This window comes from Larus michahellis, chromosome 4 (genome assembly GCF_964199755.1).
Source record: "Larus michahellis chromosome 4, bLarMic1.1, whole genome shotgun sequence".
Classification (NCBI taxonomy): Eukaryota; Metazoa; Chordata; class Aves; order Charadriiformes; family Laridae; genus Larus; species Larus michahellis.
This window is the reverse complement of record NC_133899.1, coordinates 76133958-76149535: the sequence shown is the minus strand read 5'-3', so window position 1 is coordinate 76149535 and position 15578 is coordinate 76133958. Positions and strand designations below refer to the sequence as shown.

The window sequence follows — 15578 nt, the reverse complement described above, 5'->3', positions numbered from 1 at the left end:
GATACACAGCTCTTTACATTCTCTTCATGTGCAGAAGATACAGAGCTGACCAAAATGTCCCCAAGCCAAACTGCAAACAGACTTACAAACAAAACCAAGAGACCCTTTTGCCGTTTTGAAGTCCTCCAACTTTGCAATGATGCTATCAGTAAAGCTCAGTTACAGTCAAATCATCAGTGAAGTTTTCGCTTTGCTGGCCTTATCGTCTTGATTTGTAACCCCTTCCCTATTCCAAGGAAAAAAAGTGAGAAGGAAGAATAACCCAAGTATCTAAAGTTTGGATTTCCCCAACCCCCCAGTTTTCTAGGAAAAAGCTAAAAAGAGGTAGGTTGGAAACACACCAGTAATCACAAGTGGATCCCAGGTAAGCCTTTGCAGGATAATTCAACATGCTGCAAGAGAAGGCTATAGAGAAAGATCCACACAGCAACACAAAATTGAAAAGAGTGCTGCTTAAAACATGTAGAATGCCAAAAGCAGATAAAGATGGCCTTACCACACAGTGCTAAAATGGCACCTTAGAAATGCCACAGATAGTTGGATGCCTGTGCACAAGAGTCTGCATTCACAAGGTCCACAGCATTAACATGAAGCAGAACAGCCAATACTGATTACACTTGGGAGACAAAGTGAACCTGGCCAGAGGAGAAGGTGTGTTTTAATCCACGTTGTCCTGCAGTGAGGACAACCAGCCAGAACAAACCAGCTACTCTCACACGCAGCGATGAGGAAAGGCTTGTGTCTTGCATCTGCCAGGATTCCCACCAGGCTGCATCCACAACCCAGCCCCGCTGCACAGGGATGGAAGATGGAGGATCGCCGGTGAGAAGAGCAATGCCCGCAGCGGGAAGCAGAGGAAGGCAGGTCTGGCTGCGTGGTTTAGCCTTTCCACCCCAGAAGTAAAGGGCAGAGGCATACAGCAGGCATGGACAGATTTTGGCAGGAGAGCATTGGAGAGGAGCAAATAGATGCCTGGAGGCAAGAGGAAATTTCCACCAGTGGTTCTGTATTGGGAGCCATTGCAGCACGTCCCAGCTTGAGCCGCTGCGCTGAGCGAGGGAAGGAAAACGACACTGGATGGAGTTCAGTTGTTTTTCAATGTCAAACAGCCTCAGGCAGTTGGTAAGAGCCCAAATTGCCACTTAGAGAAAACCTCTTGCTCTGCAGCCTGCTCAGAGGTCCTGCAGCTCAGGCAGGGAGGGGAGGAGAGGAGGAAAAACTGTACCTGTGGCTCAAGCAACTAGAAAGCTGATAAGGTGGTGTTGAGCAAGTGACACGGGGGTGAGCCAGAAGGGTTTAAGAGCAAAAAGGCAACCATGAAGGGATCTGGCAGTAGGGAAAAAGGATGAACATAGTTCAGGGGGTTGGAGAGGATCTGGGGAGCAGGGACCTCTCAGCACACAAAACAGCCAGCTAAAAGCCAAAGATCCTCCAAGTTATCACAGCCATTTTGCTCTTCACTGTCAAAAAAGCCTTCCTTGTGAACGAGCCCATAGGGCAACGGTGCTGTGCAGTGGTTGTTCGGAGCACTGGCTGGATCCTAGAGGACATCACATAACAGTTGCTGGCCTTTCAAGAAAAGATGCTGGAAAAAGATCAGAGCTGAGGGCACTTTCCTTTGAGCTGCTTGCAGAAGCTCAGGTGGGGGGGGGAGACAAAAAACACCAACAAATAAAAACCCACACACCTGAAGACAACCTAGCAAAACCTGTTTGCTATAAAGAATTGAAGCTCAGTAGGATCCCACCTGGTGCATCAAAACAGACTTCAGGAAAAAGAAGAGGACTGATCAAAGAGGAGACCTTAAAATAAGTTTCTGAAAAGGACAGGCAGAGAAGCAGGTTGAGGATACAAGTCTGGTGGGCTCCTCCTCCTTTACATCAAAAACCGTAGCTTTGGGAAGGCTTGGGTTTGTACTGCTGCCATCTCAAAGTGGCATTCAAGACAACAACTCTTCTAAACGGGCACCACGAAAGGAAAAAACACCCAAGCAAAACAATATGCTGCAACCAGAAGTCAGCTCCTTGAGGGAAAGAAAAAAAAGAAAAAAAAAAAGAAGGAACACAGCCCCCAGAAGAATTCGGAAACAAAAGGTGTTTTGTAGCAGACAGAGCTATTTATAAGCTTGGCTTTGAAATAAAGCTTCTTTTTTGTAGTAGGAAAAAAGAGCATGAGCTTGTTTTCACCCCCAACAACTTCCTCTCCTCTCACAGTGCCAGATGCTGCCCAGTTGGATCCAACCAGTTATCACCTCCCTCTAGGCCATTCCTCCTTGTTGCTGCAACCCTCTACTATTATCCACTCAAGATAACACCGGGATATCTATTAACATAAACACAATATGAGCATGAGATCCAAAGACCGTTTTAAGAGGGCACAGAGACAGCAACCCAGCTCTGCCTTTCCCCTTGCTACATGCCAGAGGACAGTCCTTTCTGCTCTGTTGGACTACCCAGCACAGCACATGTTCATGTCCTCCCTACTACAACCCTATTATGGACTGGTTCCAAGAGGTTACTGAAATCATTAAAAGCTTTTCCCCTGATTAATTCAGTAAATCGGGGAATTAGACCCCTGAAGCATCTGAATTTCAGGAGTACCCCAGCCCCCATGCTCAGCCAGAATGACCTCCAGCTATCCACTTCTCCTTGCAACAGAAAAGAACATAAGAAAAAGCAGCAGCTAGACGGTTCCTTTGAACTATCAGAGGCAAACGCATCTTCACCCAAACAGCAGCAGCTAAGGGACTTAGCCTGCAGATTAAACTAACACAGGTATCCAGCTTCCCAGCAGCCTCAGAAAGTCAAAGACCAAAACAACCCCCCACTGTGTACCCACTCCCTTCCAGCTCAGAAAGTCAGGCGTTTGCCCAGAAGCAAGGCTCCAGCTGTAACCATACAGTACCTTCCAGATCCCCCAGAGTGTAGCTGGCAGAAATAACCCCAACATCCCGCCAGAACAGCACCAGGAGTTTGTTACACAGTGCAAGGTCATACCCCACCTACCTGGTTAATGAGTTCTCCAGGCATGCTATTGCTCTGCAGCATCGTCTATCAACACCTTCTTGTATTGGCCATGGCCTGTTGCAACAAATTTGTACTTTTTGCCAGGAGTGGGCTGAACAGAAGAGAAAGAAACAGCCAAAGTCAGCATTTTTCTCCTTCAAATAGGCAGTCAAGATCAAATAACTGAAGGCAGAGGTGCATGGGAAACAGTGGTCTGTACTCCCAGAAGGCTTGGAGACCTCCAACTCTGGACTCCCTTCTCGCCCCTTCCACGCAAACTCTTTGCACAGAATGACAACCACTTTCTCTAAGAGTAAGGTAACACAGCAAACGCGAGATGTGTACGGGAAGGGAAGATGCAATGCCTGCGACCGCAAGGGAGGGCTTATCTGAGAGCCCCGGACCCCCACGCTGGGGTTGGTTTCACCCGTGGCCAGAGCCACTTTCATTTACCACATACTGGCAGCCGTACCGATACACGAACAGACAAGATACTGTCCAGGCTGGAAGAGGAAGATGAAAGTTCGAGCAGCAGCTGCTTGCTGCATTTTAATAGGCACAAAACCCCAAGTGTTGATACTGTCTTTGGTTCAATTCCACTTAATTTTGCATGTTTTCTTGACTCTCAAGATTAAAAAAAACATAGTAAGAGCAAAGCAATTTCCAATTGTTCAATTTTAGCCTTGAAGGCTGGGGCTTCCAACCTATAGCCAAAGAAGAAGAGACCCTTGGGTATTACTGGTTATAAAATTATTTTTGCCCCCACTTCTACTAGGGTTGAAGCAATAGCAGCTCACTGCTAGGAAGAGCTCTTCGGTATGCAATTGCATTGATAGATACAGGCAGCCCTTGCGCCTACAGAACATCTTCTCAGTATTTCCAACCCAGCTAAGAGCTCTTTCCTTTTTCACAGCAGAAAAAGTGCTTTCATACTTGCACAGACACTAACTCACCTTGGTGTTAGTCTCAGGTTTGGGATTGCCCTTCTGTTCCCAAAGGCTTCTTTTACTCACGATGTCTCCAGCCACGATATCCTGAGAAGACGATGTTCTCATTACCCTTCACTGCTAACACTGCTGAACATGCCTTTGTTCACATCCCTTTCAAACCCACACATCTGACCTCCTTTTTTATTTATAATATCACGTCATCTGACCTATGACAGCTGCAGCTAAAACCCATGACTGTGAAAACTTCTTCCTATTCCCAGTATGTCCTATGTTTTCCTCTCTCTCACTCTCTTCAACAAGAGCCTGGATCAGAGATCCAACATGTTTATTTTCTTAAGTTTGTTAACTATTTAAGACATGTTAACATTGAGGCTTTTTTTACGTGGAAGGAATTTTGCTCACATAAACACAGATTTGCAACCCCTGTGTTACAGAATCAGCCTTGCTCACTATGACCAGAAAGTGAAATTGAGAGCAATACATAATACTCTCTGCATTTTCCGATTTTACAAGATTTATCAGCTTGGTACTACATCCAACTTTGTGCTCAACAACCAGACCTTCATCCTAGCCTCTGCAGAAGACATACATATTTTCCACACCAGCTGAATTTATTTCCATTTCAAAGCAGAGCCTCAAAAAGCATCACAGCTTTCCTAGCTGTACCACCAAGGAATGACTCAGGACCCTAGGACAGATGAATGTATGCTCATGATAGGGATCAGATCTCTAATATAGATGCCTTTAGAGCTGGTGGGCACCACCAATGAGCTGTACCAACAGGCTAATGTAAGCGTGCCCTCTTCCCCTGCACAAGCAAGGCAAGTTCCGTGAGTGCCATACCTTACAGGGCAGGGACTTCACGGCAGACTGAGCTGCAACCTCTCCAGTTTCCCAGAGGCTTTTCGTGCTGGCTACCATCATGCTCGTGGTGGGAAGGTCCAGAGAGGGCTGTCGGACAGGTTTTGGTGCCTTTGTGGATGTCTGGAAAATAAATGGAGAGAGATCACTGTCAGGGAGAGTTTGTTGGGTTTTTTTCCCCCCTGTTATTGGAGGTCCTCAAGGATGAGGGAAAAAGAAGACTTTTGACTTTTAGGGTCTTGCTAGTTCCTGACAGATGCTTCCACCCTTTAAGCAAGGGGCATGAGGAAACAGGATGGGACAGCTTGCTAAAGAAGCCTACTTTATACTGTGAAGGGATAGAGAGAGAGGAGAAAGGGCTGCTCCCATTCAAGGGGAGATGATTCAGTTGTCAACTCCCAGACGGTGAGATTAAGAGGCATGGTAGGAGAGCAACATCCAGCAAAGAGGGATCCTTAAAGGGTGGGGACAGAGAGACAACACAGCAGCCCACCTCAATAGCCTGCGTGTACTGCTCCAGCCTGTCATCGATCTTCGACACAGGGAGAGGAGGCTGGGTCTTCTTTATGCTGTTACTGGAGAAGCAAGAAGAGGACTGAGGTGATGCTCCAGTACCTCAGCCAGAAGGAAGGACTTTGAGGGCCACAGGCAGCCTGTCACTCCTGCCCATAGCCACAGCAGGGCCTTCTGGCATGCTCCATTTGGAGAATGGGACCTGCTTCACCCCAACACCCACATCAACCCTAGAGATACCTTTTCTTTATCGAGCGGTTCAGTGACTCGGTTCTGTCCGTGATCTAAAGTGGAAAAGAGAAGACAAAGATATTACACTTTTCCTCCATGGACCTCAAATGGATGTCGGTCACCTTGGCTGACAATAGTTCAAACATTTCTCTTCCCTGCACCCTCATCCAGATTTTGGTTAGAAATGCCTCACTCAGTCTTATGTTCCCACACCAACCACACAGTTTCCTTCTCCTTTCCAAGGCGGGTCAGCAGAATCCCAACTAAAAGCACCAGTGCACAGTAGCAGCGCAAACAATTTCAGGGGCAAACCAACAACGTGCAGCTTGACTAACAACTGAAACAGCAACCAAGACCATTTTCCCTGCTCAAGGTCCAGGTATCTCTCTCAGATACTTGGTTTTCCAGCCAGACACAAGAGAGAATGTGACAAGTGTGGACAGAAAAGGGGGGAAACTGCAGGCACTGCCAGCCACATTTGCAGAAGAGGAGCCAAGCACGAGAGAGCCAACCACGAGATGTGACAAGAGCACAGGCATGAGTCACATCATAGCTTATCCCCACCAGAGAAATGCACAGACAGGGCAAGTCAGCTCATGGAGCTGCCTGCAAGGCAGCCCTGCAGGTCCATCAGGAAAGAGAGTTTTGCACAAGAGGCTCCTGTGCAAGAACTCTTTGGCCAAGAGAGGAAGGCAAGCAAGCACTTCACAACCACTGAATAAAGGAAAGCTGAAGTGTTGCTTAACATCACAACTCTCTTGTGCTCCAGGAAAAAAGGAACATGGAGAGAAAAATCACTTTCAAGTCAAAGGGGAGGCTATTTCTTAGCAGTAGCTCCTGGAGCCAAGGAGCAGCAACCATGTAACAAGGAGCCTTCTCTCCCCATATACCACTGCCTGTGCTATGAAAAACATCACCTACCAAGTTAGCACATAAAAATCAGCACTAAATGCTCATTTTTAGACACTTTCGGGATACTGGTGCTAAATTTTAGTAAGCAGAAGACAAGACAGCGTCATAGAAATGACACATTTAACAGCTGTGCCAAAGAGCACAAGACACATTAGAGAAGAGCACAACCACCAAACAGTGCAACTCTGGCTAATAGAGATGCATCAGGGAGAGTCATTCTGTGGGGTCCCAACATGGCAGATATCCCTCCAGACAGTAGTTTCTGCTGGGCAAGCTGCCCGCCTGCTGCCAGCATGCTCCTTTGCTCAGTGCTGGAGGAATTGGTGCCCACCTGAGCCATGACTTCACAGATTGGGTTGCCCATCCCTGTGGGACATTGATGGGCTGTCTGGCACCTTATGGGGTATAACAGCACGTGAAAGGGGAACCAGGTAGATCCCTGCCCATGTCTCCGCTTCTCAACCATAAGTAGGTATCAACAGGAAAAAGCTTTGCCAACCCTGCTAGGGAGATGCTGTACACATGCAAACCAACCACAGGTGCTTCCAAAAGATCATAAGTGAACATCAATTTGAACACAGAGGGGCCTAGAAACAAGCTGTAGGTGACAATAGATCTCAGCACGACAGTTGAGGTGAGAACAAACTTGTCCTAAGCTATTGGGAGACCACCTCTCTCTGCCCTGTAGGGCAATTCCTTGCAGCAAGAGTCGTGCATTTCTCTGGTCCAAAGGCCAATTTCTAAAGGCCAGAAGAAACAACAGTTGCTCACTCGGCCAACCTCAAACTTGGAGCTCACAAGCAGCCTGGGACAAAAAACGGGCTGGTACAAGGCTCCCCTTCTGCCACCACACATCCATTTCAGCCCCCAGGGCACACTGGCCCTGTGAACCCCAAACACCCGCCTGCCCCAGATGTGTACCTGGCCTCCACCAGCCACAGCTGGCAGGGCAACTCACCGCCCATTGCAGATGCTCTCGTCTTTCCACTGCAAGCACAGTGTTTCTGGTACGTGATCCCATGCCAAAACACTTTCTTGGTGGTCAATGTGTTTAATTCTTAGTGTTCACATAAAGCGCTGCTAGCTGGGGTGTAAAGAGCCTCCTTCCTTTGGAAGAATCCCAAGCTCATATTTTTCCCCGAACAGCTTTACATTTGGCTTTTTGTATTGGTGAGCTCTGACATCACCGTTATAAAACACAGAGACAATATTTCTAAGCCTTTCCCTGGGCTAATCCCAGCAGCAGCGGTTAAGTTCGGGTCAGGAAGCTATGTGTGTTTCGGGGTTGTAATGACGAGAATTTCAGCACATAAGAGGCACTGGAAGTGCTTCCCACATTTCCCCCATTGGTCCCACTCCGGGGATATGCTTTGGCCACCCCCACCCCACTTTTCAAACCTAACATTAGTGCATGGCCTGCATCCAAACCCACTCTTTTACCCCTCTCTATTTGATTTTTTAAAAGGCTTCTCCATAAAGAGCAAGAATACGATGATTGTAGATGATGAAACCTTCCTCTTATGATCTGTTTACTGGTGCAAGAGGAAGTGCTCATACAATCCTCACCATCGAGGAAACATTGACTAAGAAGCAAGTAACACAGATAAAAAAAAACACAGAAAAAAAAAATCAAGATAAAACCAATAGTAGATCAACAGGATACCTAAGCTCCTCACCATTTCTCTCACTGCTATAATCAACAGGCTTAGGGCTTAAAAAGACAAAAAGCCATTCACTACAGAAACCACTTATCTGTGGCTATCGTATTTAAAAGCACATGCACAGAACCAAGGATCTGTAGCAAACGCAACAGAAGTCATGAGATGCAATTCAGGTGGTGTTAAAAATGGAAGTTTCGCAAGAGCATCAATGCAGACAGATGTGACTGGGAAGGACACGATGCTTCAGGGAGCAGGAATCCCGGTTTGTTTAGAAAACTTAAGTCATACTGTCTGATTGTATTCTAAGTAAGATAGGGAAATTCCAGTGCTTCAGGTTTTGGGGGAGGGCAAATTTCATTTTCTGACCAAGTTCATGTGTCATCTTTGAACAAATTCACAAGCTTAAAGCAAAGACATCTTTCTCAGTATTACAATATTCCCCAGAGTCCTCAATGAACTTTAGACATTTACGGTGATTGGCAAAGTATACACAGACAGAGACAGTTACAGCCTCCAAGAGCTCGAGCAGGCAAAGCAGGAGGAGAGGAGGCTGACAGCCAAAGAAGATGAAGGAAACAGACCAAGTGATTTGTCCCAGCCTGTAGCAGGAGCGGGATAACAGAATTCACACCCTATCTTACAACAAGCCCTGGGTCATCTTTCATCATCACTTAGGTGCTCTATCGTGATAGCTGCCATCACCTCCAGAGCGGCCTCAGGAACACAAACCTTCGTGGAGCACACTGCGGTGTGGTCAGAGCACAGCTCCTCCTCTTCCAGGCTGGTGGGGCTTGGAGCCTTCTGGCGTTTTTCTGGTGTTTCTTCTTCTTCTTCTTCATTTCTTCTTCTCTTCTTTTCCTGAGTGCAGAAAATGAAGCCATCAGGAAGTGAGCTGGTCAAAGTGCTTACTGTGCAACAAAAGTCATTTTCCCCCGTCTCCCAGGCTTCCTGCTTTACACTAAACAAACACGTGAGCACAGAAACTTTGAGTTCGCGTTATCTAATTTTGAAGCATCCAGGAAGAAGCTCATGTGTTAATTTGGGGGGGGAAAAAAAAAAAAAAAACAGTCAGAGTAATTTTGCAGATTCAAGGTTCCAAAATGATATGGAAAGGGGTCCTTGCATCAGTTAATAAAGATTTCTTACCACTACTGAGATAGGAAAATGTGAATTTCTCATTTAGAGGCCACAAGGAGAGTGAGCAGCTGCCTTTAGAATGAAGGGCTAGAAAGAGTCAAACACACAGTGCAAAAAGCACACTAGGCTCAGCAAGTCGAAATCCATTTACAACAGAAGATATCTGCGGCTCAGACACTCTAACAGACTTGCACACCACTCAAGTTCCAGCTTTGTCTCTCTTGTTTACCATGAGTCACACCTCATCAGAGGAGCAAAGAAAGAAAACCTCAGCTGGGAGCAATGCAAGATGTAGAGATACATCAAGCCAAAGTGCTCCAAAGGTTCGATAAAGGCTGGGGAGAGAAAAAGAAGCAGTAACATTTAGATTTGATTTCTCCTGAAGAACTACTCACTGCCCACAAAACCACAGGAGAAACAGCAGCACTTTCCTTCTCAGTATTGCAGGAGCATGACTAAACCACCACAAACTCTGGGAGTAGATACGCCACCCTCACAAGAGGGCAGAGGCTGCCTGCAGTGACCCCAAGAAGGAACATAGGCAAGAGTGGCACCAGCCCAAAGTTATGCCATGACAACTTGTCTATGTGGGCTCAACACCCAGCAGTGTAAGCAGCAATGGCGAGCCGAGTTCTTGGAGAGCAGCCCCCAAGCCCTCCTGCCAGCCCCGTGGTGAGGAGAAGGTCAGCTCCTCCTGATCTCACCTCTTGCTCAGCTCTCTCCTCTTCCTCCTGCTCTCTGACCCGTTCTTCCTCTTGGCACAGCCTTTCTTCCTCCCCAGAAACCACATTCTCCTCCCGGATCTCCTCCGGGCTTTCCCGATCCAGCTGGATCTGCTCCAGTTTGACTTCAGCTTCCCTCACACCACCGTCGTCTTCTTTGTATGACTGCCGTGGAGACCTAGAGTTGGGGGAGAGAGGTCAAAGAAGCAAAACACATTGTTATGAGCCTACAAACATCAGCAGGTGCCTTTCACCTCTAGAAATACAGTTTTATCATTTCCCCAAGCCTACAACTTGCTGGGTGCTTTACACCAGGGCTCATAGCGACTTCCATGGGCCCATCCAGTTCCAGGCGCCCAGATGTAACAGCAGCCACATCACACTCCTATACTTCGAATGCCCAGGACATGGCTCGACTAAGAGTTGTGGCAGAGCTGAAGGTACCTGCACCTTTCCAGTCTCACAGCAGGCAAGACCCACAGGAAAACAGAGATCAGACAGACCTGAACACCAGGTCCTGGCCTCCAGTCGGGCCCCAGGCAGAGAGGACACCTACCACCATGATGTGGTGCTGGTGCGATTCTCTGTGCTGCTGCAGCCAAAATCCCAGCTCAGCCAGTGTGCTTTGTGGTCCTGGTGCACAAACACAGCTCTGACACTGCCCCCACAGTTCCCACCATCAACTCAATGTGGGGCACCAAACACAGCCTTTCTCGCCCTTAACTCATCTTCCATGTTAACAGAGCCTCTCGCTGGAGGAGGATCCAAGCACCGACATGTGAACACGCTTCCCATGATCCACCTTTTCCCTAGCTGAAGCTAAACCGCAGGGCAAGGCTGCACAGCCACTCGTGGGTTTTTTTTTTGTTTGCAAGGCACAGTGTTTCGCAGGCAATGCCATACCCACATCTGACCCCGCACTCCAGTTTCACCTACCAGAATAAGTGACACTTCTACTCCTGTCATAGCCCAGCAAAACAAAGGAGTCACAAAGCAGCCAGGATCACCCCTTGGCTTAGGTTTAAAACACACAACGGGGTTTGTGCAAGAGGATTCCTCCAGGTCTCCGAGGCTGCAGAGAGGAGACCCAGAAGCGCGTTTAAGCAATCGGCTTAAGCAGCCCATGCCTTTGGGCACAGAGTCGGTGCGAGCACATAACCCCAGAGCTCTCGCTGGCTCACAGCCATGCATCAAGATGTTATTGCCATCTTACTTTCCCCAGCCAGAGAATAGCTTTTTCCTCCCACCCATTTCTTAGAAAATCACCTGGCTTGTGACAGCAAGGCTAGAGAGCTGGCGAGTGGGCAGCTGCCAAAGTGCAAGGCTGACTCACCGCTTCTGCCTCAGCGGCCAGCACCAGAACGTGAAAAAAAGTTCAAGTGATGCTTTTCCACCCACCTCTTTGCTGCTGGGAAGGCAGCTCACAGGACAACTTTCGTCCAGCCCTCCCAAATGACCACATTGGGAAAAAGCTGATGCATACGCTGGCTCGCCTGGCTGGCTACTAATCATCCTCCCACAACAGTGCAGTCACCAACAGCAAACAGGCTCTGAAGGTTTTATAGCCCAGGTAACTAGTGTCTCAACCAGGATGCCAGCAAAGCCTCCAGCTAAAGTGCAAGTTCATATTAAAAATTTAGGCCAGCAGATACAATGCAGTCTATGGGATGCCTTTTGCACCACAGCAATTTTGTACAGGAGGCAGCTAGTCTGACACAGCTCCAACCCGCTTGCATGCAGCTGATAGCCACCAGGAACCAGAACCTTGATTCCCTCCGTCGTTCCACAAAGTGGGGAACTAGAACCAAAAATAAAGCGTGCCTTAGCACCAAGGTCCTCAGGGGATGCACAAACTGTTTTAGCTCTGTCCAAGGGAGAGCAACTGTCTCCATCCCCTCAGTCATAGCTACCACCTAAACATCTTTCACATGAAAAACCAGGATTTGCTCCATAGTCAGTTACGCAGGAGAGATGGGAAACCCTGGCCTGGGGCATCCCAGCCAGACACACAGCCTACCTGGGCTCACACCACACTCCAAGTCTGTCCTTTGGGTGAGGCAGGTAAGCAAGGAGGAAGGGAAAAACTGCTGAAAGGACTTCACAGGGCACAGCCACCCACTAAGAAGCAAGCCCAACTTTTGCAAAAAGCCCAGCTCCAGCAAACCCAGTAGATCTGAACCTCTTCAGCTGCCTCTCCCAGCCAGGCTTTAAAGCACCACCCTTCTCTGATGGGCTTCACCTGCCATGGGTGCCACCTCCCCTGCTCAGCACCCTCTTACCACGCTACAGAATAAACACAAGCACCACATAAAAACCCAAGAAGCAATTTCTGGAGAGGATAATACAACCCTTCCAGCTAATTCTCTTGTCAAGGATAGCCTTTCTCCCAGGACAAGCTCTTTGCAAAGGGCGGGGGGGGGGGGGGGGTGGCAGAAAAAAAGGCAGCAGTCTGAAAAGCACATGGGGTTGATTTTTAATTGCTCTCACAGATGTGATAATCAGAACCAGGTGAGGAGCTTGAGGTCAGGGCTGCGGAGGTACAGCTCGCAGAGTGGTTTAGCTACAGTGTTTGGAAAAAAGTAAGAAAGAGGCGAGCTCTATTTATTTGCTCAGCAGTAAATATTAACCTTAGGTATTTTTTCAGTCTCGGGGGTAAAGAAGAGATTGTGTCATTGTGGGCTGAAATCCCCTATAAAACCAAGCTGCTGAGAGAACTGAGTCACAGAGTTCACATGCAGGTAGTAGATGGTGTCCGAGGGAAGTGGTTAAGGCAGGAGTTTGGTTCAGCTCAGCAAGGGGAGAGTGATGGGACATGGGGACTAAACAGTCGGCACACAAGCACCTCTCAAGGCTCTCGACTGCCTGTTTTCCCCTGCCAAAAGAAGAGTCAAGCACAAGGTGGGCTGGGGCCATAACACCCACTATGCTGCCATGAGCCAGGAAGCAGCAATAACTTAGAAGAGCTTTTTAGGCTGGCCTGGATTATGTTAGAGGCCGTTTCAGCCCCTGCAGCAGCTCAGGTGGCTTAAATCCGCTGTTGTCACTCCTCCAAACTCAGGCGTCCTGGCAGGCTGCCATTGCTTGGAGTGCAAAGCTCAATCCAAACATCCCCAAAGTCCAGGGCAGTCCCTGAGCCTGTTCCTCCCCTCTAGCTCAAATGGCAGGCAGAGAGCATCCATCCCAGCAGTGCGGGACCTGTCCTGCCCCTCCTTGGGGACGGTCCTTTTGCTGGGCACGTTGGTTCCCCTCTCCTCGGTCCGGCTGTGTCACACCCACCTCTGTTTGCGCTGCTCAAGCTTCTGGGACCAGTCACTGAACCCCTCATCCTCCTCCAGCTCCGAAGTCCCGGATGGCTTAAAGTCATAGCTGAAACGCAGCAAAAAGGAAAACATGGAGTAAGATGCAAAAAAACCCCAAAACTGGCCCAAAACAGCCCCAGCCTGATACCATCCTTCTCTCCCTCCAGTTATTGCACCTTCTGTCTTCTGACCGCTCCCAAATCCCACTTGAAGCCTTATCCTCCGTTACAGGAAAGATGCTTTTGCCACATGCTTAGGAGTACCCTTGTACAAAGGGAGCCTCAGGGCATCACTGAGAGATGGAGAAGAAGAAGGAGCAGCCCCATGACACTGGCAGGAGCATCCCGCTGCCTGCCTGGTCTCTGGGGTCACACGCAGTCGAGCAAAAGACAAGCAGCACATCAAAACCAAAAAGTCCACGGTATTCTGCACCGGAGCTGGCACTAGCTTGTTTGGACCAGAGGTGTTTCAAACTCCGTTGCTGCTTGCCCTACGCTTGTACACAGCCCCATAGAAAAGAAATCAGCAGGAGTCGGCCTGAACAGATCGCTGGATGAGGAAGGCACGAAGACACAAAGATTAGGATGCTGGCTCAAGTTCTGGGTTGGATCCTCACGATCCCCTACAGCTTTGAGACAGTCAAATACACTTGCGTGACTCTGGCGCCCCACCTGTGAATACCCCACTGCTGCACGGAGCCGCAGCCCTCCCGGGTGCACAGCTGCCAGTGCCAGATGTGGGCTGGCCATGCATGGAGTAGGTTTTTTCCTATTTCTTTCCTTGCATTCGCAAGGAGAATCGCCTTCCAGCCAGGGGTCCTAGGTGGGCAGCCATATTGCAAGCATCAGCCTGAGGAGGGGGCTTCACAGCTGGTTTTGGGACGCAGGGCAGTCATGTAATCTGGGAACGGGAATTAGGATGCGGGACCCACAGAATAGCTTAAACTCAGATTCAAACTACGTAGTAAATGTGGGTGAGTCTTTTCTTTGCCTTTCTGGGATCTTAGGAGGTGTCAGGAGATGCTTAGCCTCCTCCCTGACCCCAGTGGCTTGAAACACGAGGCATTTTTCTGAGATTCGGAAGTTTCGTATTGAACTGACTGCAGGAGTTGAGGGTATACAAAAAGCACATGCCCTCGCCAGGCTCACCAGGGAGGGTGGCAGGGGGTGCACACCGAAAACGGCTGCTCAGCCACAAGTCTGAGCACAGCCCACTCCTGCCGCGCTTCAGCATCCCCTTAGACTGCGGAGGGCAATAACCCAGACCAGGCTGGGTTATTTTCCGCTGCGTGTGTAGCAGTAGCTTGTGGATGCCCCAGGACAACGCTCAGGAGATTCGATGCAGAGCCAGAATGGGACCACGGATCTGACGAGTCCCAGGTCAGGACTTCACGCAAGCTGCAGCGTTGATGATTCCAAAGGCAGAATCACTCCAGTATTTGTGGCCCCGGCCACAAACATGTGCTCAGGCTAGCAGAAAAGCTCCCAGGGAGCAAGGGAGGCTGGCCAAATGCTGTTTGAAAACTGGTCGGTTCCCTGTGCCCCTCTGCAAACCTGGCCCCGGGGGAAGCAGGGAGCCAGCACAGCCCCATCAGCACTGCCCAAGCTGGTGTCCATCCCTCCGATTCCCAAGGCCACGCATGACTTTTCTGCAAACCCGCCGTTTTGGGGGTTATTTCTCTATTTTTTAGTGGGGGAAGGGAGGAGAGGAGCTTTGCTCTGTCCCTTTGGTGTAAGGAAACGCCGAGGGCGGGTTTGCACAAACAGAAGTGACATGGATGGAATGAGTCCCAGCGCGGGAAGACCCGAGGGAAGGAGGGCGCAGTGTTTACACAAGAGAGAGCGAAGCTTTTCAGAAGATTAATAGCCAGGGCTGACCCCAGCTGCATGAGCAAGTCCAGGTGGCTGTCAGCAGCTGCAGAAGAAACCAGGGGATGGCCAGAGAAGAAACATCCTTCCCAGTGAAGCCTGGCCCAGCCAGCTCAAGCATCACGGAGCCAGGAGCCAAACCCTTCATTTTAGGAGTTCTTGTCATTAAACCCTTCCGCCGATGTTTAAGCACTCAATTAAATATGGGCACTGCCAGCGGTCCCATGGGGTCAGCAGCGTGTCTGTGCCTATGCCCACAGGGCTGGAGCCTGCAAGCTGGGTTACTGGGGCTGCTGCACGCTGCTCTGTGCCCAGGACCGCTCACAGCATCTCCCGGTAAAGCAGAGACCAGAGATCTTGTCGCCTGTTTTAAAGACTTCTGAGAATTATTTTCCAGCCCCCGTATGAAGAGGGGAGGG

The 15578-nt window shown here is 49.2% G+C and overlaps 1 protein-coding gene across 2 annotated transcripts in view; it reads right to left on the bottom strand.

Moving 5' to 3' along the window:
- The window catches only part of LSP1 (lymphocyte specific protein 1), a 51858-nt gene that overhangs the window by 7733 nt on the left and 28547 nt on the right, over positions 1-15578 (bottom strand). For both annotated transcript variants that reach the window (XM_074585694.1, XM_074585696.1), the window contains exons 3-10: positions 13269-13358; positions 9975-10170; positions 8863-8991; positions 5570-5613; positions 5310-5391; positions 4799-4939; positions 3959-4039; positions 3006-3117 (exon numbers count right to left, since the gene is read on the bottom strand). In XM_074585694.1, coding sequence (XP_074441795.1) covers positions 3031-3117; positions 3959-4039; positions 4799-4939; positions 5310-5391; positions 5570-5613; positions 8863-8991; positions 9975-10170; positions 13269-13358 — 850 coding nt within the window. In that variant the 3' untranslated portion in view covers positions 3006-3030. The remainder of the gene's footprint in view (positions 1-3005; positions 3118-3958; positions 4040-4798; positions 4940-5309; positions 5392-5569; positions 5614-8862; positions 8992-9974; positions 10171-13268; positions 13359-15578) is intronic.